This window comes from Microcaecilia unicolor, chromosome 11 (assembly GCF_901765095.1).
Source record: "Microcaecilia unicolor chromosome 11, aMicUni1.1, whole genome shotgun sequence".
NCBI classification, from domain to species: domain Eukaryota; kingdom Metazoa; phylum Chordata; class Amphibia; order Gymnophiona; family Siphonopidae; genus Microcaecilia; species Microcaecilia unicolor.
The window spans coordinates 125622989-125647145 of record NC_044041.1 but is presented as its reverse complement, the minus strand read 5'-3'; the positions used below and the strand labels follow the sequence as shown (position 1 = coordinate 125647145).

General features: G+C 47.7%; 1 protein-coding gene across 1 annotated transcript in view; it reads left to right on the top strand.

The window, feature by feature from the left end:
• LOC115480250 (solute carrier family 22 member 20-like) overlaps positions 1–24157 on the top strand; it is a 79741-nt gene that overhangs the window by 33816 nt on the left and 21768 nt on the right. The window contains exons 5-6 of the mRNA XM_030218783.1: positions 12964–13087; positions 14137–14252. Of these exons, the coding sequence (XP_030074643.1) occupies positions 12964–13087; positions 14137–14252 (240 nt within the window). The remainder of the gene's footprint in view (positions 1–12963; positions 13088–14136; positions 14253–24157) is intronic.

Genomic DNA, 24157 nt, shown 5'->3' with positions numbered 1-24157 from the left:
CCTGAAATGTGTTTAATGCCTTTACTGTCATTCTCATTTCTAAGGACTGTCATCGCTGCAGTTCTCACTGCAAAGATATGTGAGCAATGCATTGTGTGTAATGTAGTTCACTGGCAATGCAGCCACACTTGTCTGTCTGTATAAGAATGGTTACCACTGGTTGTGAGACTGCCCAGACCTCCTCTCTCTCTCAGCTTGGCTCCTTTGTCTACCTGCTATCATTTCCTGGTCATTCTTACTATCTCTGTCCTGAGAGGTCAGCCAAGTATGACCTTTCCCTCCGATTGAGGGCTGTCGTCTAGCACCTCCCTTGCCACCTGGTGGCAGGCTCTGTCCTTACCACCTCCTCCTCCCTGGGCTTGTGCGAGCCTTCTTGACCTCCTTGTCCCTCTAGCCATGAGGCATTCTCCATCTTGCTACAGACATGAGGCATTCACCATCTTGCTTCAGATAGCACTGTCCTGCTTAAACTCCTTGGAACGAACGTGGTTTTTTACCTTGAGCATATCTTTCTAATAAGATATCGCACCCTCCAGTCACCCAGCTCTGAGATACTTCTACCATCTCACCTCCTCTACAATAAAGCTGCCTCCCTTCAGATTTCTACCTCCAACCACTGAAATAGCTCTCAGAATTACGGAGTCTCTGTGCCCTGGGCCCACACTTCTGAACTTCTGACTGTGAGTAAATTATCTGTGATTTATGCAATAAAAGAAACTTCAGAAAATAATAGAGACTTCAGGTGTGTACTGGTGTGCCAAGGTTATACTTTCAAGATATCAAGACTTTGTAGTCAAACAAGTCCTGAGAGGCTTGAACATTATAATACTTAAGTAAACATAAGAATGAGCACTTTTACTTGTTATGAAATATTATTTGAACCAGTTTTAAGTGTTTTCACCTCGTTACATTGCTCTTCATTACAAGTTAAAGGCTGAAGTACTCAATTTTCTTTCCCCCTCCTCTTCACATGGTTCTGACATCTCCCTTCTCCCTTTCCAGACCTGCCAAGTCTCCATCTCCCGGTCTCCTGCTGAACAGCTCCACAGCCAAGCAGCAGGTCCCCCCGCATGCCCAACAACATGCACGTGCCAGCAACGAAGAGGTCACTTGATCTATGGCACGTACGTGTTGACATCAGAGAGAAAAAGAGAACTAGTCTACTGTGCGCACTTCAGTGCTCATACCTCACTACCACTCCCAAGTGCAACGGGACAGGAAGCCTTCTTGCCTACCACTGTACAACAGAGCTGACTGCACTTTGACCTGCCTGAGGCTGCCTGTGCTGAGGCACCCCTGCCCCCCCACCCCATGACACACCAGGAGGCTGGTTCAAGGCAGGAAGCAAAGCCTGAGGCTCCAGCTGCATTGAGGAGTTCACTCTGAGCTGCTGCACATTCTGCTGTGCCGGTGCCCCCTCACCCCATGACACAGCAGCACACACGGTGGGCACCACTGGGTTCAAGGAAGCAAACCCAAGGCTCAAAGTCCAGCACAGCTAGCCTCAGCCAGCCCAGGGTGTTGATCCTGCAGAGAGAGAGAGAGAGAGAGAGAGAGAGAGAGAGATTGCTGCCGTGGTGGCACCCTCCTCCCCCCCATGACACATCACCATCCATGGTATGAGGAAGACTAGGAAGGAAGCAAAGCCCAAGGCTCCTGCTGAGAGAAAGAGAGAGAGTGGGTTCAAGAGGTATACTCAATGTAATCAGGTGATTTCTGTGATGGACCCGTACTCCTGGTGCATTGGGTGCCTTGGGCCTGACAATTTTTTATTTATTTGTTTTATTTATTTATTGCATTTGTATCCCACATTTTCCCACCTCTTTGCAGGCTCAATGTGGCTTACTATTCATCATGGATGTGGAAATGAGAGGGGAGTAGACATTTGATGGTACAGGAGGATTTGGGGATGCATGGTAATGGAATACAAGATAGTAATATAACAGAAGGCATTATTAACATTTCTGGATATATGTGGGAGTTTCACATGTTTTGGTCTTTGTGGTATATCTTGTCGAAGAGATGGGTCTTTAGTAGTTTACGGAAGTTGGTCAGTTCATAGGTCGCTTTTAGGTTACGTGGCAATGCGTTCCAGAATTGCGTGCTTATATAGGAAAAGGTTGATGCGTGCATTAATTTGTATTTCAGACCTTTACAGTTGGGGAAATGAAGATTAAGGAATGTGTGAGATGATTTTTTAGCATTCCTGTATGGCAGGTCTATCAGGTCTGACATGTAGGCTGGGACATCGCCATGGATGATTTTATGTACTAGGGTACATATTTTGAACGTGATGCATTCTTTGAGTGGGAGCCAGTGTAGCTTCTCTTGTAGGGGTTTTGCACTTTCGTATTTTGATTTTCTGAATATGAGTCTGGCTGCCGTGTTCTGGGCTGTTTGGAGTTTTTTTGAGTATTTGCTCTTTGCAGCCAGCGTAGAGTGAGTTGCAGTAATCTAGATGGCTGAGTACTAATGATTGTACCAGATTACGGAAGACGGTCCTTGGGAAGAATGGTCTTACTCTTTTTAATTTCCCCATTGAGTGGAACATCTTTTTGGTTGTGTTTTTTGCGTGATTCTCAAGTGTTAGGTGCCAATCAATGGTAACTCCAAGAATTTCAGGGTTTCCAAAATTGGTAGATTTAGTTTTGGTGTGTTGATGGTGGTAAATGAGCCTAACACTTGTTCTTTCTGTTTAAAAATGCAGCTGAGAACACAGAGTGGGTGGCAGGTCCAAGCCGCCTGCAGCCCAAGGAGGTTAGATTGAGAACAAGAGATGCATAAAGTCAAAAAAGTTGACTCCACTGAGGTTTGTCTCACTTTCCCCTCCCCTGCGCAGCCGTCATCCCCGTACCTTCAAAATAAAGCAAACAGTCCTTTGAGCTGCTGCATCCACGTTGTCGTTCCTTAATGTTGGTAACATTTTTATTTAATATAACTTATATTTTCAAACATGCCAGCTTGTGCAGCATGTGGATGTACACAGAGGAAGTATAATAATGGAATAACCTTTTCATAGGTAGAGTAGTAATTTGTTATAAATCGTAATTAGTGTGTCAATTGGAGGGGCTGGTTATAAGGACACTATAGCATGTGTTGTATTTATGCAGAGATTTTTTTTCTCCCAGTACAGGGCCACTAAAACAGACATCATATTAATAGAATCAGGTGCTCAACATCTAGAGTTTCTATTTATATACTTATTTATAACATTTATATCCCATATTAAATATGAATTAGGTTGAAACCTAGGAGCATTTAAAATCTATTTTTTTCCTGTGACTGGATCAAAAGAGAAAGATGGTCTGCACCCCTGCCAGCAAAGATATGCCTAGCGTGCCCACATGGGAGGGGTGGGGAGAATGAGGAATGTGTTGCCGGGTTCTTGAAGCCTGGATTGGCCGCTGTCAGAGACAGGATGCTGGGCTTTATGGACCCTTGGTCTTTTCCCAGTATGGCGGTGCTTATGTACTTATGCTTATGTACTTATGTACAAGGCGACAGCTGTGGCCAGAAGGATGCTAGGCTGCGTAGAGAGGGGCATAACCAGCAGAAGAAAGGAGGTGTTGATGCCCCTCTACAAGTCATTGGTGAGGCCCCACTTGGAGTATTGTGTTCAGTTTTGCTAAAGATGTAAAAAGACTGGAAGCAGTGCAAAGAAAAGCTACAAAAATGGTATGGGATTTGTGTTGCAAACCGTATGAGGAGAGACTTGCTGACCTGAACATGTATACCTTAGAGGAAAGGAGAAACAGGGGTGACATGATACAGACATTCAAATATTTAAAAGGTATTAATCCGCAAATGAACCTTTTTCGAAGACGGGAAGGCAGTAGAACTAGAGAACATGAATTGAGGTTGAAGGGGGGCAGACTCAGGACTAATGTCAGGAAGTATTTTTTCATGGAGAGGGTGGTGGATATGTGGAATGCCCTCCCGCGGGAGGTGGTGGAGATGAAAACGGTAATGAAATTTAAACGTGTGGGATAATGTTTCCACCCCTCTCAGCTGGATTGTAGTGATGTGCTCCCAGATACCTGATGTTTGTAGTCGTGGCGAATATCCAGTGAACACACACTCACAGCCGAGGGAGTGGAACAAATAAACTAACCTCGTCCTTTACTCTCAAAGAATAAAGGAGGAAAAGAATCTAAATTAAGGATTTGTTCCTGAAATGGAAGAACCAAACTTTCAGATTTGCAAATTATCTCTTTCTTTATTGAATACAAATGCAAGCAAATTTTCATTCAAATAAACTCAAATTCACAATTAGTGTGAAGCTTAATAGAACTGCAATAACATATTCAACATTCAAATGTAGAACTACATGTATATCCTTAACTTTGTCTGTTTCACCTAAAAAGGCGGAAAAGAACCTTTTCAGATAAGTATTTAAATTGTCTTTTATCAAAATCAGATATTTGTGGTTATTCTCTTTCCTGATGTAGAAATTGGTCTCTTTGTGTGCACTATTGGTGTTTTTGCAGGGATCTCATGGATTTTTAATATCTGATGGTCTGTTCCTTTGTTTTCCCTTAAAATGTTGTGAAAAAATAATATATTTCTTTCAACACCCTTGGCAATGTCACTTAGCTGTGGTTGAATTTATTTAGGTGATGTCTTTCTTGCGTTGGAGCTCATCTGGAACCCTTCAGAGGATGACTCCCACAGATTTCTTATCCCTAAACCTCACTTATAAAGAAAATAAATGGAGGCAAGACCCTTGAACTCCCTCTGTTCTTGTTTAGGCTCTGGTGACTATTAACCAATTCTCAATACTGTGGCCAAACTCTCTAATTGAAATAAAATAATTTAAAGGTTTTCTCACTACAAAACCTATTTCTCATGGTTGTTTCCCTAGTCTAAAATGATCCAGCAGGCTTCAACATTCCATCTCACAGACTTCACATAAAAGCATAACTTTTCCCTTCACAGCTATCAGATCAATCTGGAGAATACAGCACACTCAGACAACAGCAGTGCTGGATTTTCTTTATTCTGAAGTCAAATTCCAAAACTTGCTTGCACTGAACTCAGAACTCTCACAAACAACATACCCCCCCCCCCCCCCCCCCCCCCGACACAGCTTAATGGCTTCTTTCTTCAAATCACAGATTCACCTCTCAGTCCTTCCCCTGTGTCAGAGTTAAACTCCTTACACACTTTTTCCTGACACCCTTATAGTTTCTGTCACTTAGTATAACTACCAGCAGAAATCACAGTCTCTCAGAACCTGTCTCAACTGTTTTCCCCTATTCTAAAAAGAGTAGGCAGCCATGTGTCCACTTAATACCTGAGCCTACAGACTCTCATTCCACCTTCCATGACCTTAAATTCCCTTGGAACTTAACCATTCCATTCACTGCATGCTGGGACATACATACCTCTGTTTCACTCCAAACCAAACTAAATTTGGTTTAAAACTTCTCACAGCTTTCTATTAGTACAGCTCTCTCCGACCCAATATACATCAGTTTTTCCCCACATGTATTCAGCAACACAATCATGAAAAAGGCAGTCTGTTTATTGAAGTACTCACTTTTAAGCTCAAATCATCTCATTCTCAGCACCAAAGCTCACCTTCACTCACTTTCAATATTAAAGTACCCTTTTTCAATATCACATTTCACTTTAAACTCACAAAATCCATACTTTTATTCTTACTTTTACACAGACACAAACTATACGTTTTTTTCTTTCTCAATCCATGTTCACAGCCCTGGTCTCTCTGCTCCAGGGTTGCCAGGTAGAAATTTTTTTTCCAGCCCAATCCGGGCCAGAAACCAGCCCAAAACCCGCCCAAACACAAACCCCGCCCCTGACACCCCCACCCCCGCGTCACCGGCCCCGCCCCCGCCGTCACCGGCCCCGCCTCCCACGTCATCGGGCCCGCCTCCCCGTCATCAGCCCCGCCTCCCACGTCATCGGGCCCGCCTCCCTGTCATCAGCCCCGCCTCCCCGTCATCGGCCCCGCCTCCCACGTCATCGGCCCCGCCTCCCACGTCATCGGCCCCGCCTCCCACGTCATCGGCCACGCCCAAAACGTCACTAACCCCGCCCAAAAACGTCACTAACCCCGCCCCCCCGCGGCCGAAAAAAATCAAAAAGCCGCCCAAAAAGCCGCCCGGAAGCCTAAAAAACCGCCCAAAAAACCGCAACCCGCCGTGGGCAAAAATTTCCCGCGGCGGGGCGCGGAAAACCGCCCAATTGGGCGGTAAAACCGCCCACCTGGCAACACTGCTCTGCTCACTCCAGTCTCCCTGGCAACTCACCCCCCCCCCCCTAGAGGATCTGACATCACTCAACCAGTCAGCTTGTCAGAGAAAGACAGTTTTTTTTTTCTCTGATCTGTTTAGAATCTCCCTCCCCCACAGTGTTGCCAGGTGGGCGGTTTTACCGCCCAATTGGGCGGTTTTCCGCGACCCGCCGCGGGAAATTTTTGCCCGCGGCGGGTTGCGGTTTTTTGGGCTAATTTTTTTTCTTTTCCGCGGTTTTTCGGGCGGTTTTTTTCGGCCGCGGGGGGCGAGGTTAGTGACGTTTTGGGCGGAGTTAGTGACATTTTGGGCGGGGCCGATGATGGGGGAGGCGGGCCGATGACGGGGGAGGCGGGGCCGGTGACGGGGGAGGCAGGGCCGGTGACGGCGGGGGCGGGGTTGATGACGCGGGGGTGGGGGTGTCAGGGGCGGGGTTTTGAGTTTGTTTTGGGCTGTTTTTACGCTGGATTGGGTGGGAAAAAAATTTTCCACCTGGCAACACTGCTCCCCCATAGAAGTAAATGCAAAACTTCCTACACAGAGAATTTCAAAGTCAAGTTTAACCTGACTTGTACCCAAAACAGAAAGGAAAATTTTAAAGTACAATCCCCACTTAACAATGGCTTATTTCTTGAAAAATAAAACCATATTTAAGAAACATCTCACACTTTCTTCAGCTAACTCCATTAACAATTCCCAAACTAAACTTTAAACCTTTTCCAGCCAGCCGCCTCCACCAAAACCCTGGAACAAGCCCCCCCAGAGCCCCAGGAAAAAACATTTAATATATGTTACCATATATTACATTTCGCCCATACTTAAAAATTAATATTGTCCCCAATATTACCACTACACCCACTCTCTCACCAACAATTTCCTCATAACATTGTGTACAGTTAAGAGATTCAGACTTTTGAACAAGTTTCCATCAAAAATCTGCTACATTTGATTTTCATTTCGGTTCGTTTAACTCTCCTCTTAAGAAATACAACGTACCCCACTTCCATTTTGTATCTTTATGACATTCAAATTATCACCCAAAAGTGCAATGACTTTATATGGTTGTGCTTCGCAAATGTCCTGAATCTTGTGTCTCCTGGGAAATCTCTGTCTCCTGAGCCGTACCCAGTCTCCCTCTTGGAGAACTTCAGCGCTGGCTCTCTTATCATACTGCTTTTTCATCTTCTCATTTTGAAATCTTGCAGTCTCTCTGGCCAACGTCTGTGCACATTCCAAATTCTCCCGATGTGAATTCATCCAATCTCCCAGGTTTCCAGTCAAACCCTTAGCATGATGTGTCGAGCTATCGGATATTTGATTTAGTTCTGGGAGGAACCTCGACCAACTTTTTTTCTTGTGTTTGGTGAAGGTACGTACAATCTGCTGTAGAGTCCGGTTAACTTTCTCTTTCATTAGGGATGATTCAACCGCTGGACCCTGTCTGACCACACTGACCAGGCTATCGGAATAGGGAAGATCACATGTCCTATCTAGAAGTGAGCAGTTAAAGTCTCGAAAACTTGGTTCTGTAGCTCGTTTAAGGTCATCATCTTCTTTCAGACCTTGCCCCTCAAGTTCCCGGAGACTCTGTGCCAGTGCCTGCTGCCAGTCCTGTTCCTCTCTCTCAGGGTACAGTTCATTCTGCTGCAGCCAGTCCATATCACCCTGGGAACCTTCAGGAGTCTTGTTTTCTTTGTTCTCATGAACTTCTTTGGTCATGCCAATGAAGTTAGAAGGACCTTGCTTAGATGGTGCAACAGGTTTCACTATTTTCATCGACTCAGAATTACACAGCATTTTCTGCATCTCTTCCCCTCCAGATCCATTATCTGGGCTACTTGTTGGCTTTTCCTCCTTCTCATGGCTTCCAGAATGCAACATTTCCTTCTTGCTCGTTTCCAGCACAACTGCCATCACCTCTTCTTCACTCTTCCCACTAAAGTTAGCATGTGAGGGTTTACCACTTTCCGGTTGTTTGTTTTTTCTCCCCGCTTCTGTGTAACCAGGGTGTTAACTACCTCAATCTTATCGGGCAAGTTCATTCTTCTAGAAGCAGAAACCAGAACCATTCCTGTACTCTTCCGTATTTGTTGACACTTTCCAATCAGGATCTTTTCCGACATTGCAGGTATGATTTTACCCACGTTTCCCTGTAGCTTTACCACTCCATCAGATTCCTTAATCTTGGTGGAACGCTTCTGAGATATATTGGACAGAATCCCCGAAATCTTCCCGGGTTCTAAGGTGAAGCAGGAGAGATCCTTGAATAGCCCCTCCAGATGTTGCAGCACATTCATTCCGACTATTCCTTGAATGGCGTTACTCTCCACCTGTCCATCACAGAAGTTATCTTTGACCACAAAAATACATCTCTTTTTGCCACTCATTTCAACAACAAATTCCCCCAGTTCTGTTCCAGGCTCAGAGCACATGGCAGACAACTGTCAGATGCCTTTCTCCTACATTGGGGGAAGGAACTTCTGTATGCATATCCTCCAATTCCTCTGATAGAGAAGACTCTGCTGAAAGTCAAGCAAGGCTAGGGAACAATGATCCTAATCATGCCTTGCTGGCTAAGGCACATCTTGTTTTCCTATTCTATTGGAGTTGTCCTCCGAAGATCCGTAGAGATTGGAGTATTTTACAACACTCATCATGCAGAACGAGGGATCTCTCATGTATCTCAACATCCAATCCCTGGCCCTCACAGCTTGGATGTTGAGAGTGTACAATTTGAATCCTTTGACTTGCCAGATGGAGTCTCTGCATTTTGCTGGTTTCCAGGAAAAGACTCCACAAAGAGGTGTTACTCATTTAAGTGGAGGAAGTTTGCCATCTGGTGTGAGGACAAGGCCTTAGATCCCTTCAACTGCCCTACACAAAAACTGCTTGGATACCTCCTGCACCTTTCTGAGTCTGGTTCGAAAACCAACTCTGTAAGGGTTCATCTAAGTGCAATCAGTGCTTATCATCACCGTGTGGGAGGTAAGCCCATCTCCGTACAGCCTCTAGTTGTTCACTTCATGAGAGGTTTGTTATTGACAAAGCCCCCTGTCAAACCTCCAACTTTGTCATGTGATGTCAACGTTGTCTTCATCCAGCTGATTCCTATCATCTGAAGTATTTGACCTGGAAAGTTGTGTTTTTGGTGGCAGTCACTTCAGCTCACAATCAGTGAGCTTCGGACCCTAGTTGCTGATCCCCTTACACTAAGTTTCACCACAATAGGGTAGTTCTCCACATGCACCCTAAGTTCCTTCCTAAGGTAGTGTCGGATTTCCATCTTAATCAGTCAATGCCAACATTTCCCCCAAAACTACATGCCCATCCTGTGAGAGTATACTGCATACCTTAGACTACAAGCAAGCCTTTACTTTCTATCTGGAGTGGACTAAAGCCCATAGATAGTCCACTCAGCTTTTTGTTTCTTTTGACCCAAACAGGATGGGAGAAGCCATTGGCAAATGCACAATTTCCAACTGGCTAGAAGATTGCCTCTCCTTCACTTATGCCCAGCTGGGCTGATTCTAGAGGGTCATGTCAAGTCTCACAATGTCAGAGCCATGGCTACATTGGTAACCCATTTGAGGAGAGGAGATTGCAAAGCTGTGACGTGGTTATCTGTACACACATTCATATTTCATTACTGCCTTGAGCAGGATACCCAATGTGATAGCTGATCCGGGAAGACTGTCCTGAAGAATTTGTTCAGTGTCTAGAATCCAACTCCACCCACCTAGGCCCAGTTTTGTTTAGTTCCAGGCTGCACCTTCACATCTAGTATGTGCATATTTTCAGGATAATTTACTTCTAGGCCTTGATGTTTTGAGTCCCTATTCTCCTAGAATTGTTGTTTTCGGTGAGCCTGGTAGCTAGGGATTACCAGCTATGAGAATACGAAGGCCTGCTTGTCCTTGGAGAAAGCAAAGTTATTCACCTGTAGCAGGTGTTCTCTGAGGACATCAAGCCAAGTATTCTCATATACCCTCCCACTTCCCCATGGCAATGTATTCATTAGTTATTATATATGACTGAGGGACCCATGCTTGTACAGCAGGTGGGAAGCCACCGGTGCATCACAGTGGGACGCTACTAGAAAATCTCACCCAGCTGTGAGAATACTTGGCGAACACCTGCTACAGGTGAGTAACTTTGCTTTACAGTAGTCTAGTCATGATGTTATCATGGCATGGACCACTTTGGTCAGACTCGTCTTTTCAAGATACGGAGAGAGATTGCATAGTTGCAGCGGGTGACAGAGACAATTTTTAAAGGTTGTTTGAATTTGTAAGATCAGAGTGAGTGACTTAGTTGTGACTGAAACAAGTCTAGATAAAAAAGTATTTCTTTTTCGCCCTGCACCATTTTTTTCTGTTCCATTGTTGCTAAAAAAAAATTTAAAAATCCAGATTGTAAGCCCAAACATACCTCCAACACACTCCCTTGCTATTGGATGAACTCAATGAAAAATGTTTCAGTTCTGCCTTTTCTAAAATTGCAATTTAGACATTTTGGCGAGGAAAAAAACATCCATCTGCCGCTTTTGAGATGTTTTTCTCTTTTGAAAATGAGTGCCATAGATTTTTGTAATGCTTTGTAAAGCAGAAAATGCTTGTGGCAATCAACATTGACAGATCCACTTAATTTGCCTGGTACAGTAAGCGGGTTGTAAATTGGCATGGAAGTTGAAGCTGGTTCTTCTTGATGCACAGCACAAATTAGTTATGAGGATATAGTTTGGTTTCCGGCTAACTCTCACGGCCTGCGCTGAGCCTGGATATTTCTGATGACCGGCATTGAATATCTGGTTTATTTTTGGCTGGTTTAAAGGTAAACGGCTAATTCAATATTCAGACTTAGCTGGTCACTTTTAAACCATCCAAAGATATCACATGCTTTCACGCAGCCAAATATGGCCACTAAACCGGCTTTTAAAATAGGGCAATATAACCAGCTATCTGTTAGCTGCTAACTGGGGATTTTCAGCAGGTGATAGTTTGGTTTTACCCGCTGAATATCAGTGATAGCCAGTTAAGCACTATTTAACTGGTCAGCAGCTTGTCTGGTTGGTTAAATAGCGTTGAATATCGGGGGGGGGGGGGGGGGGGGAAGGAGTATGTGAAATGAGAACCCTCTCAAGTGAATATTTAAGCGCAGGCATCTTAGGACGAGCTCCCCCATCAAGGCGATCACCTGCAGACACTTTGCCACCTGCTTATTAACCACATCCACCACTCCTTGATTGTCGCATCAGGCTACAATATTTCGATCGCGCAACCTGTCCGGCCACAACTCACAGGCCACCACTAATGGGAACAATTCCAAGAAAGTGATGTTTCCGAGTGATCCCGGCTCCGGCCCCAGCTGTCGGCCCACGGGGCTGTGCACCAAGCCCCCGCAGAATACACTCCAAATCCCAGCCCCCTTGCCGCATTCCGAGAACAATTCCAGATCGAGTCGTGGACACTTCCTGCCCCCGAATGGCCAACGTGCCATTTGGAATGTCGCCAGGAAGCTAACCACATGTGCAGATCCTTGTGCACCCCCGCAGATATCCGTACATAATGGCGTGGGCATACCACCTTGGCTGTCGCCGCTGCTAAACGATGCAAAAAGGCTCTTCCCATTGGTATGACTTTACAGGCGAAGTTGAGGCTACCCAACAAGGACTGTATAGTCTTGAGGGGTGCTTTGTGTGCCTTTAGTACTACGACTATCCATGTCTCCAGCTGCGCTACTTTTTCTTCTGGCAGCCTGGTGACCATGCGCATGGTGTCGATCTCGATGCCTAGAAACATGATGACCTGGGTTGGCCCCTCCGTTTTTCCCCCGCTAAGGGGATACCGAATTCCTTGGCCACTGCGCAAAAAGTCTCTAACAACCTCTTACAATCTGGGCCATCCGGTGCCCCTAAGAACAGAAAATCATCCAAATAGTGTACGACACTATCCAGCCCGGCTCGCTGTACCGTCACCCAGTGGACAAAGGAACTGAAGCATTCGAAATATGCACATGATATGGCACAACCCATTGGCATGCACTGATCGAAATAGTAATGCCCCTCAAAGTGAAAACCCAGCAATGGGAATGCCAATGGATGCACGGGTAATAGTCGGAAGGCTGCCTCAATATCTACTGCAATCTGCTTCTTGCTGGTCTCCCACTTAGTCACCTCTCCCCTCTCCAATCGGTTGAAAACTCTGCTGCCCATCTCGTCTTCCGCCAGGGTCGCTTTACTCATACTACCCCTCTCCTCAAGTCGCTTCACTGGCTCCCTATCCGTTTTCGTATCCTGTTCAAACTTCTTCTACTAACCTATAAATGTACTCTCTGCTGCTCTCCAGTATCTCTCCACACTCGTCCTTCCCTACACCCCTTCCCGTGCACTCCGCTGCATGGATAAATCCTTCTTATCTGTTCCCTTCTCCACTACTGCCAACTCCAGACTTCGCGCCTTCTGTCTCGCTGCACCCTACGCCTGGAATAAACTTCCTGAGCCCCTACGTCTTGCCCCATCCTTGGCCACCTTTAAATCTAGACTGAAAACCTCTTTAACATTGCTTTTGACTCGTAACCACTCGCCTCCACCTGTACACATTAATTGATTTGATTTGCTTACCCAAAGAAAGTCAGTGATGTGTGTGTGTGAAGTGGGAAGGGGATGCAAACTGGAGGCACAAATCTGACCCCTTTCTCTTTTCTCTGGCAGGTGGGTGCCTGAGTCCAGCCGCTGGCTCGTTCTAAAGAAGAAACCACACATGGCTATGAAGAACCTACATAAAGTTGCCCGGATCAATGGGAAAAGAGAGGAAGGGGACAGAATCACCTTGGAGGTAAATGTAAAAAAAGAAACAAGATCCTCTTTAAAGGGTTCTGATGTGGACATGACATCTGATAAATCAACACTAGGGTTACCTTCACACCCAGACCAAAATGTAATGGAGCCAAGCCCTGTTCTGCTCCATGACATGTATGAGATGTAGTTTCCTGCTTTTACTAGAGAAATTGGAGCTACCAGGCACAGAAGCAATGGAGCATAAAATGATTATGATTATCTGGAGGCAGCTGGTGACCCCATATCCCTTGGGCTAAATGCTGGCAGCTGTTTGATAGTGGGAGCTGTGTGGCTCCCAGAAAGAACAAAAGCTGGGGACATTGGTGCATTTCCAAGCAGGGCCAACTTAACCATTGCACCAGATGAGGCTCAGGCCCAGGGTGCCAGCAATTAAAGGTGCCAAAATACCCAGCTTCTGACTTCACTTGGTCTACGGGTTAAGCTTCATCTCCCCCCTCCCCCCAGGTCCAGTCTCTCCCCTTTTCTCTTCTCCCTCCCCACGGAACAGGCATTGCTCCCTCACCTTTCTCACTCCCCCACAGTCCTGTAAAGTTTACATTGATCGCCAGTGGCGGCATTAGCAGCATGGCAGGCTACCTTCTGTCAGCACGTGGGTCTTCCCTCTGCCATGTCTTCCCTTCTCTGTGGGTGAAAATTGGTAGAGGGAAGACCCAGAGGTTGGCCAAAAGCAGTCTGTCTTGTGGCTGCTGTCGCTGCTGGTGACTGACATAAATTTTACAAGACCGTGGGGTAGTGAGAGAGCAGTGTTGGACCCATGGAGAGGGGGAAGAGAGAAGGAGGGTAAAGAGACTGGACCGGGGAGGGGGGAGAAATTCAAGGTTTGCGTGGGGGGGATGTCGGAAGCAATGCGATGGATGGGGGGTATCACCAAAGCAAGTTATCTCAGGGCACCACTATCCCTTGAGCCGGCCCTGTCTCCAAGCTAGTACTGTGTGGTTCTGGAAAGCACCCACCACAGCATGATGAGGGTGGCAACAGTACAGCATCAAATCAATGTATGTCATTGTTATGAATGCTTTTCACTAGGTGGTGATATTCCATATGGAAGCGGAGACATCAGCCATGAAGTCCTCACACTCAATTCTGGATCTGTTCCGCACCCCAGCCATGCGCAGGATCTCTGTCTGCCTCACGCTGGTGTGGTGAGTGATCCCTTTCCTCAAAACCCCCTCTGCTGTCTCAGACTTATTTTTTCTGTCTTAGATTCTTCCACTATGCCTACAACTGTCCCCTTTGTCTCAGAACCCCTCTCTGTCTCTTAGTACTTCTTCTTTGTCATAGGACTGTTTGTGCCTTATAACCATAATACTTTCCCCCTTTGTCTTAGACCCCTTCTCCGTGCCTTAGAAGTTTTCACGTTGTACAAGAACCTTTCCTTCTTGCTTAGAAACTTCCCTTCTGCTTTAGAACCATTTTCATAATGTAACTAAAATGCCGATTCCCAGCTCAGGGAAGTAGATTTTGAAAAGCATATGCCCCAAACAAACACATAAAAACGTAAAGGAAGGAATAATTTAAGACTCGCATTCCATAACAATTACACCTATTCCACTTCATGTTTATGTAGGCATTCTTGTTATTTCTTTTAAGCTCATCTGAAGGAGTTTCTCACCTGTTCAGTTGTACATCTAATTAAATTCACAGTATTAAAAAAAATAAAAATCTGGAATGACTCCAAGTTCAGACCATACATCTTCAAAAGTTAAAAGGCTTTTATTCTTGCCACTTTAAAACAAGAACAAAAACCTCTTAACTTTTTGATACTGCTTTATTGGACTGCAGTGCTTTTCCTTAGAACTTTGGTTTCCTCTTCTGGATTTCCATGATTCCAAGTTCTACAGGAGTCTTAAGATACTCCCTAAAGTAATCCTGTCCCGGAGACACATTTAGTTTTCAGAATCGGCAAAATCAGAGCTGGTATTAGGCATACTTACATAAGTACATAAGTAATGCCACACTGGGAAAAGACCAAGGGTCCATCGAGCCCAGCAGCCTATCCACGACAGCGGCAAATCCAGGCCAAGGGCACCTGGCAAGCTTCCCAAATGTACAAACATTCTATACATGTTATTCCTGGATTTTTCCCAAGTCCATTTAGTAGTGGGTTATGGACTTGTCGTTTAGGAAACCGTCTAACCCCTTTTTAAACTCTGCCAAGCTAACCACCTTCACCATGTTCTCCGGCAACAAATTCCAGAGTTTAATTATGCGTTGGGTGAAGAAACATTTTCTCCGATTTGTTTTAAATTTACTACACTGTAGTTTCATCGCATGCCCCCTAGTCCTAGTATTTTTGGAAAGCGTGAACAGATGCTTCATATCCACCTGTTCCACTCCACTCATTATTTTATATACCTCTATCATGTCTCCCCTCAGCCGTCTCTTTTCCAAGCTGAAAAGCCCTAGCTCTGGGGCCCAGAGCAGAAATTTTGAAGGGGGCACCAAGACTAGCTTGCAGGTTCTACGTTCTTCAGCTTCAGCAGGTTTGGGAACCCCTGTGACATGGAAGCCTAGGACAGTTGCCCCATTCTCCCCTCCCCCACCCCATGCGGGCCCCAGCCAAAATGAATATACATGAGATATATTTACATACATTTGCATTCCCTTTTTTAATGGGAATGACTCCTGCTGCAGAATCTGGCAGCAAGCTTTTGGGGTGGCAGCAACAATAGCTGGGAAGGATTTTTCACTCCTTTACACTCCACTCAAAAATAGTCCTCAGTCCAGGTATTTTTTCCAAAACCGAGAAGTTTATTGATGAAACCAAAGTCAAACAGTAGCACGGTAGGAAAAATTCTGAATACAGAGAACACACAGTCTGCAGTTTTCACAGGGGGGAATTTTCAATGTTGTGGTCAGTTATTTCAAATGGCAACTGCAGCATTTAAATTAATTAAGAACATAAGAGTAGCCAAACGGGGTCAGACCAATGGTCCATCTAGCTCAGTATTCTGTTTTCCAAACAGTGGCCAAGTTAGGTCACAAGTACCTGGCAGAAACCCAAATTGCAGCAACACTCTATATTACAAATCCCAGGGCAAGCAGTTGCTTCCCATGTCTGTCTCAATAGCAGACTATGAACTTTTCCTCCAGGAATTTGTCCAAACCTTTTTTAGCACCAGTAAGTGTGTGAGTCAGCAGCACTGAACATATGTGTGTTTGCTTCTTGCCACTATTTGTGATAACCTATTCAAAAGGAATAAAGTAGGTTATCAGAAGGGTGGCTGAATATTGCCACTATCAGAATAATTTTTAACCCTGTCCTCCCTCTGCCTCAGACCTGGATAGTATGGGGCCTGTCAGTCACATATTCAGCCCCATACTGTCTGCATATATTTTGAAAATGCTGCTATCCACAGAATTCCTTTTGAAAACTGACCCTACTTTTCCCAGCTTTCAGCAATTTCTCCCTTCCATATCATCAAGCTGATCAATCCATAGACTGGTGGGTTGTGTCCATCTACCAGCAGGTGGAGATAGAGAGCAAACTTTTGCCTCCCTATATGTGGTCATGTGCTGCCGGAAACTCCTCAGTATGTTCTCTATCTCAGCAGGTGGTGGTCACACACAGCAGCAGCTCTGGCTAGGCCTCCAAGCCTAATTTTTAGGTTTTGTTGAGTGCCTGGGGTTGAGGGCTCTTTTGAGCAAGTGCAAACCTGGTGGTGCCAGGTCCCTCCTTTTCTCCCCCCTCCCGCTGGCTCCGTTAAAAAAAAAAAAAAAAAAAAAAAATTTTAAACGTCCTTAAAGGCGTTTATTTCGACGTTTATTTAAACGTTCATTGCAGCTACTCACTGGGACACCAGTTCGTTACAGCTCGGAGCGGACAGCAGGTAATTTTTACCTTTTTATAGCGGCAGGGGGTTCCCCGATTCTTCTCCTCGTGGCATATGGCGTCGGAGGGCGAGGGCGCAAAGGGTCACTCCCCGGATCGCTTGAGCGCTTCTAGAGGGGATACGGGGGTCTTACAGCCTGATTCGCCCTTGTTGGGTGACAGTTTCGTGACCGATGAATGTCCCGGTCCTTCCTCCGGCGTGGCGGTTTTTCCCGCCATAAACGCCCATCCCCCGCTCCTCGCCTCCGCCATCTTGGCCGGCCACGCAGCTCGGACGGCTTCTTCGTGGGCCGCCCTTGAGGTTGGAGACATTAATGCCATGAACGCCCTTAATTTGGGCGACGGCACAAAAGCGGCTAAAGTTAAGCGCCGTTCTTCCCGCGCGGCTCCTTCGCGGAGTGTCGCGCCGGACGCCATTTTGGATGCGCAGCATGTCTCTCCCCCGCTCTTGCGAGCGCCGGTTGAGGGTGCGTCTAGGGCTGTTGCCCAGGCTGCGGAAGTGCACAGTCTGGGGGGTTTCTCCCCCGAGTTTGTTTTGCTGCTGCATCAGGCTTTCCTCATGCAAAACGCTGCCCCTGCTCCCTCGTCTGGTAAAGAGGTTGAGGTTCCCAGAGGTAAACGCCCTCGGGTTGATTCCCAGGCCTTGGAGGAATTTGTCTCCTCCGATGTAGATGAGGGCAGCGTGTCTGAGATCTCCCAACGGTCCTTTGCGGATTCCTTGGAGGAGACGGATCCCCGCTCGGATGGAGCGGATGACCCCTCTGCAGCGCGGCTTTTTAGCCCAGAGGATTTGCCCAACCTGTTGTTACAGGCCATGGACACTTTGAAGATTTCCTCTCCGGAGGACGTCTCTCCCTCAGCCCCTGTTGGCTCTGCCATTATGCTGGGGACGAAGCGCCCGCCTAGAACCTTCCACGTGCATGATGCCATGCACACCCTAATTTCGGCTCAATGGGATGTCCCAGAAGCGAGCCTTAAAGTGGCTAGGGCTATGTCCCGCCTCTATCCTTTGGCTGTGAGTGAACGTGAGGCCTATCTGTGGCCTACCGTGGATTCTTTAATCACTGCGGTGACTAAGAAAACGGCGTTGCCGGTGGAAGGTGGCACGGCCCTAAAGGACGCCCAAGACAGAAGATTGGAGGCGGCCTTAAGGTCGTCCTTTGAGGCGGCTGCTTTAAGTTTGCAGGCCTCAGTTTGCGGCTCCTATGTGGCCAGGGCGTGCCTGACTATGGTGCAGCGGGCTTCCCCCTCGGATCATTCCTTGAGGGCTGATTGGCCGGCCCTGGAACGGGCTTAGCCTATTTGGCAGACTTGCTGTATGATGTCTTGAGGGCCTCAGCGAAAGGCATGGCTCAGACAATCTCTGCGCGGCGGTGGCTTTGGCTGAAACATTGGTCTGCTGACCACGCCTCTAAATCCCGCCTGGCTAGGTTGCCTTTTAAAGGCAAGCTGCTCTTTGGGGTCCAGCTGGACAAAATCGTGACCGATCTCGGCACGTCTAAGGGCAAGAAATTACCAGAGGTCAGGGCTCGGGCTAGTACTCGTCCCGGTACCTCCAGAGGACGGTTGCAGGAAGCCCGTCGGTACCCGCCCGGGCAAGTCGGGTTCCTCTGCCCCCTCTTCCTTCAAGAGGAATTTCTCCCCCAAGCAGCATTCCTTTCGCAGAGACCGCCGTCCCGGAGGTGCTCCCTCCGGTCCTCCCCCAGGGTCTCGTACCCAATGACGGGGTCTTGGTCCACGCCCCAGTGCAGATTGGAGGACGGCTGTCCTCGTTTCTGGGCGAGTGGACCACAATAACTTCAGACGCGTGGGTGCTGGAAGTCATCAGAGACGGCTACAAACTAGAGTTCTGCCGACCCTTAAAGACGGGTTTGTACTCTCTCCCTGCAAGTCTCCGGTCAAAGCTGTGGCAGTGCAGCAGACCTTGGACAATCTGATCCGCCTGGGCGCGGTCGTTCCGGTGCCAGAAAGTCAGCTTGGCAAGGGACGTACTCCATTTACTTTGTGGTACCAAAGAAAGGAGGTTCTGTCCGGCCTATCCTCGACCTCAAAGGGGTCAATCGGGCCTTGAAAGTGCGGCACTTTCGCATGGAGACTCTCCGCTCTGTTATAGCGGCAGTGAAGGCAGGAGAGTTCCTGGCATCCTTGGACATCAAGGAAGCGTACCTGCATATTCCCATCTGGCCTCCTCATCAACGCTTTCTGCGTTTTGCAGTCCTGGGACGACACTTCCAGTTCAGAGCCCTCCCTTTCGGGTTGGCTACTGCTCCGCGGACCTTTTCCAAAGTAATGGTGGTCATCGCGGCCTTCCTACGAAAGGAAGGGGTACAAGTCCATCCTTATCTGGATGACTGGTTGATCCGAGCCCCCTCTTATGCAGAGTGCGGCAAAGCTGTGGACCGGGTAGTTGCTCTTTTGAGCTCCCTGGGATGGATCATCAACTGGGAGAAGAGCCAGCTGCGCCCGACTCAGTCCCTGGAGTACCTGGGAGTTCGATTCGACACCCAAGTGGGCAGAGTGTTCCTGCCAGACAATCGGATTGTCAAACTTCAGGCTCAGGTGGACCAGTTCCTAGTAGCCTCTCCCCTTCGGGCTTGGGACTATGTGCAGCTGTTGGGCTCTATGACGGCCACGATGGAAGTTGTGCCCTGGGCCAGGGCTCATATGAGACCACTTCAACACTCTTTGCTGCAGCGCTGGACTCCGATGTCGGAGGATTATGCTGTGCGCCTTCCCTTGGACCCAGCAGTGCGCAAGGCGCTGAGCTGGTGGATGTAGACAGACAAGTTGTCTGCGGGAATGCCTCTGGTGACCCCAGAGTGGATTGTCGTCACGACGGACGCCTCGTTGTCGGGCTGGGGAGCCCACTGCTTGGGAAGGACAGCGCAGGGGCTCTGGTCTCCTGCAGAGGCAAAGTGGTCTATCAACCTCCTGGAACTCAGAGCCATTCGGTTGGCGCTTTTGGAGTTCATCCCGGTACTGGTGTTGAAGCCTGTACGGGTCCTGTCGGACAATGCCACGGCTGTGGCCTATGTCAACCGCCAGGGAGGTACCAAGAGCGCCCCTCTAGCCAAGGAGGCTATGAATCTTTGCCAGTGGGCGGAAGCGAACCTGGAGCAGCTTTCAGCGGCCCACATTGCCGGAGTCATGAATGTCAAGGCGGACTTTCTCAGTCGCCATACCTTGGAGCCCGGAGAGTGGCAGCTATCTGCTCAGGCGTTCTTGGACATCACGAAGCGCTGGGGCCAGCCGAGCCTAGATCTGATGGCGTCATCGGCCAATTGCCAAGTGCCGCGTTTTTTCAGCAGAGGACGGGACCCTCGATCCCTGGGAGTAGATGATCTTCTCCAACAGTGGCCGACACAAGAGCTTCTCTATGTGTTCCCGCCCTGGCCCATGTTGGGCAGGGTGCTAGACCGGGTGGCAAAGCATCCCGGCAGGGTAATCCTGGTGAGTCCGGATTGGCCCAGGCGTCCCTGGTATGCGGACTTGATCAGGCTCTCAGTCGACGATCCTCTGCGGCTGCCAGTGGAGCAGGGCCTGTTACATCAGGGTCCCGTGGTGATGGAGGATCCCTCCCCCTTTGGTCTTACGGCCTGGCTATTGAGCGGCAGCGTCTGAGGAAGAAGGGCTTCTCAGACAAGGCCATCGCCACTATGCTGAGAGCGAGGAAGCGCTCTACTTCTACTGCTTACGCCAGGGTTTGGCGTATCTTTGCAGCGTGGTGTGAAGCAGGCTCACTTTCTCCCTTCACTGCTCCAATTTCTTCAGTGTTGGCGTTCCTGCAAGAAGGTCTGGAGAAAGGCCTGTCGCTCAGTTCCCTTAAAGTCCAGGTAGCGGCTCTGGCTTGCTTCAGGGGCCGCCTGAAGGGTGCTTCCCTGGCTTCGCAGCCAGATGTGGTGCGCTTTCTCAAGGGAGTTAATCACCTGCGCCCTCCTCTGCACTCAGTGGTGCCTGCGTGGAATCTCAACCTGGTACTAAGAGCATTGCAGAAGCCGCCTTTTGAACCCTTGTCGAGGGCATCTCTGAAAGACCTGACGTTGAAAGCAGTCTTTTGGTGGCTATCACTTCAGCCAGAAGAGTTTCCGAGCTCCAGGCGCTCTCATGTCGAGAGCCTTTTCTGCAGTTCACTGAGGCAGGAGTGACTATTCGCACAGTGCCTTCCTTCCTGCCCAAGATTGTTTCTCGCTTCCATGTGAATCAGCAGCTCTGTCTCCCTTCCTTTCGTAGGGAGGACTACCCAGAGGAGTACTCTGCTCTTAAATATCTGGATGTGAGACGAGTCATCATCAGATACTTGGAAGTGACCAATGATTTCCGGAAATCGGATCATCTGTTTGTCCTGTTTGCAGGTCCTCGTAAGGGTCTGCAGGCTGCTAAGCCTACAGTGGCAAGATGGGTCAAGGAAGCCATTGCAGCGGCTTATGTGGCCGCGGGGAAGGTGCCGCCTATCCAGCTGAAGGCTCACTCCACGAGAGCTCAGGCGGCCTCGATGGCAGAGGCCGGATCCGTCTCCTTGGAAGAGATATGCAAGGCGGCAACTTGGGCTTCGGCTCATACATTCTCCAAGCATTACCGTTTGACTGTGGCTGCACGGGCGGAGGCCCGGTTTGGAGCTTCAGTGTTGAGGTCAGGGATTTCAATGTCCCGCCCTGGGTGAGTACCTGCTTCGGTACATCCCACCAGTCTATGGATTGATCAGCTTGATGATATGGAAGGTAAAATTATGTATAATCATACCTGATAATTTTCTTTCCATTAATCATAGCTGATCAATCCATAGCCCATCCCAGATATCTGTACTGTTTTTATTCTGGTTGCATTTCAGGTTCAAGTTTAGTCTTCAGTTACTTCAGAAAGACTTCGTGTTCAAGTTTTTTCACTTGGATTCTTCAAGAGTTAAGACGAGTTTGTGTTACAGTGAGCTGCTGCATTCCTCTCCCCTCCGTTTTACGGGGCTGGATTGAGACTTAAAATTCTGCCGGCACTCCCTCCCGCTTCGTGCGGCTGTAGGGCAGCTTTGTACCCCTCCCGCTTCGGCGGTGTTAGGGTCAGTCAGCTCCTCCCGCGGTTGCGGTTGCAGGATAAGCCAGATCCCCCCGCATCGGCGGGTGTGGTGTCCCTCCCCCGCTCCGCGGGGATGAGCTGGACGGATTCCCCTCCCCCACTTGTGTGGGGATGAGCTGGGTTAATTCCCCTCCCCCGTTTCGGCGGTGGTGAGCTGGGCAGAGTGTCCCTTCGTGGGTGTAATTCTCTAAGTGCTGAGTCCTGCGGATGGAGCTTTGATATCGACATACTGAGGAGTTTCCGGCAGCACATGACCACATATAGGGAGGCAAAAGTTTGCTCTCTATCTCCACCTGCTGGTAGATGGACACAACCCACCAGTCTATGGATTGATCAGCTATGATTAATGGAAAGAAAATTATCAGGTATGATTATACATAATTTTACCTTGAGAAGTAGAACAAGAGTCAATCCAAGTTCAGATTTCTTGAGCACTCACTGAACTGAGACTCAAGCCTCACACTGCTCCCTCTGAAGTTTTCTTCTCTATCCCCTGGCCACTATAGAAAGTTTGATTTGATTTCAGTCCCTCTTCAAATACAAAGTCTTCAATACTTTGTTTGATGAATTAACTCCCAGGAGTAACTCCTAATCTCTGGCATAGGGATCCTCACCCTGCTGAACACGAATCCATAGAGCCTTCTCTTGACTGTCTCCAAAAATCGTCCCAGAGAGGATCCTCCTGGATCCTTTCTGGAAAGGAAGAAACAGAGAATAAGATGGCAGATAAAGACCATATGGCCCATCCAGCCCAAATTCTAAGCCCTACCCTTCCTTTTTCTCCCTTAGAGATTCTCTGAGCTTGCCCCATCTTTCTTGTATTCAGATACTGCCTCATCTACACCACCATTTTAGGCATCCACCGCCACTTCAATAAAGAAACATTTCCTTCAATTATGTTTATGTTTGTTTTCAATACCTGTTATACTGCCTTTCAGAATTACAGCAAAACAATTTACAATATAACAAGTAGGCAGAGAGGCCTTAGAATATCAATATAGTTTTTTTTTAATTTTTTTTTTTATTACATTTGTACCCCGCACTTTCCCACTCATGGCAGGCAATGGAGGGTTAAGTGACTTGCCCAGAGTCACAAGGAGCTGCCTGTGCCGGGAATCAAACTCAGTTCCTCAGGACCAAAGTCCACCACCCTAACCACTAGGCCACTCCTCCATTGGAGACTCAGTTCATTCTTATTCATTAGGGATATCCTGAAAACCTGGCCTATCTGCAGCTCTCGAGGACTGAATTTGGACATGCCTGGTATAAACTCACTGGCTTCCTGTAGCTTTATAGAATATAAAAATTCAAGATTATTAATATGATTTTTAAATTGGGTTCTGGCCAACCAATTTGATTGTCTAGTGCTCTCATTCCCTAGAGTCTGATGAAGGTATTACAGTCTCAGACAGATAAATTAGTGGAAGTCCCTCCACTTTTCCGAGCAGTGCTCTGTATCCTTGATGCACCCTAGCTTTCAGCCTGGAGCAGCTGCAAGTAATTGGGGAGGGGGCAGCCCATGATTTGTCTATGCTCTCTATTCTCTTTAACCCAATACTTTCCCTACATTTCCCTCCTGTTTATCATTGCTACATATACTTGCTCAAGTCTCTAGGATAGATTCCTCTCCAAGGCATCTTCCTTTCGCCCTGGAGATTCATGTAGTCTTGAGTCTGTTATATACCATTGGGAGATATGTAGTCCTTAAAGGAAGCCTGGCTATCGTCCTCATCATCAGGCTCTTCATGCTGGTACGTAGTCTTGGTCAGGGTTGCATCAATTAGTCTTTGAAGTAGACCACGAATACAAGGAATTTATTTGTTGCATTTGTATCCCACATTTTCCCACCTATTTGCAGGAATGCAGCAGCATCCACATGTTACCAATATGGCTACTGCCACAGCAACAGAGGTCAATACTGAAGTAATCAGGCCACTCCAACTTCCAAACCAATCTTCCATCCATTTGGTGAATGGGTCGTTAAAGCTAGAATTTCCGCCAGTTCCCTTGACAAGGCTGTCAGTCCAGCCAATGCCTTGGTGATACTTCCATCGGGAGCTGTGTTGTTCGGGATATACGTGCAACAAAACTCTCCAAACTTCTGGCAGACTCCACCTTTTTCCACCAGTAGCATGTCCAGTGCCAGTC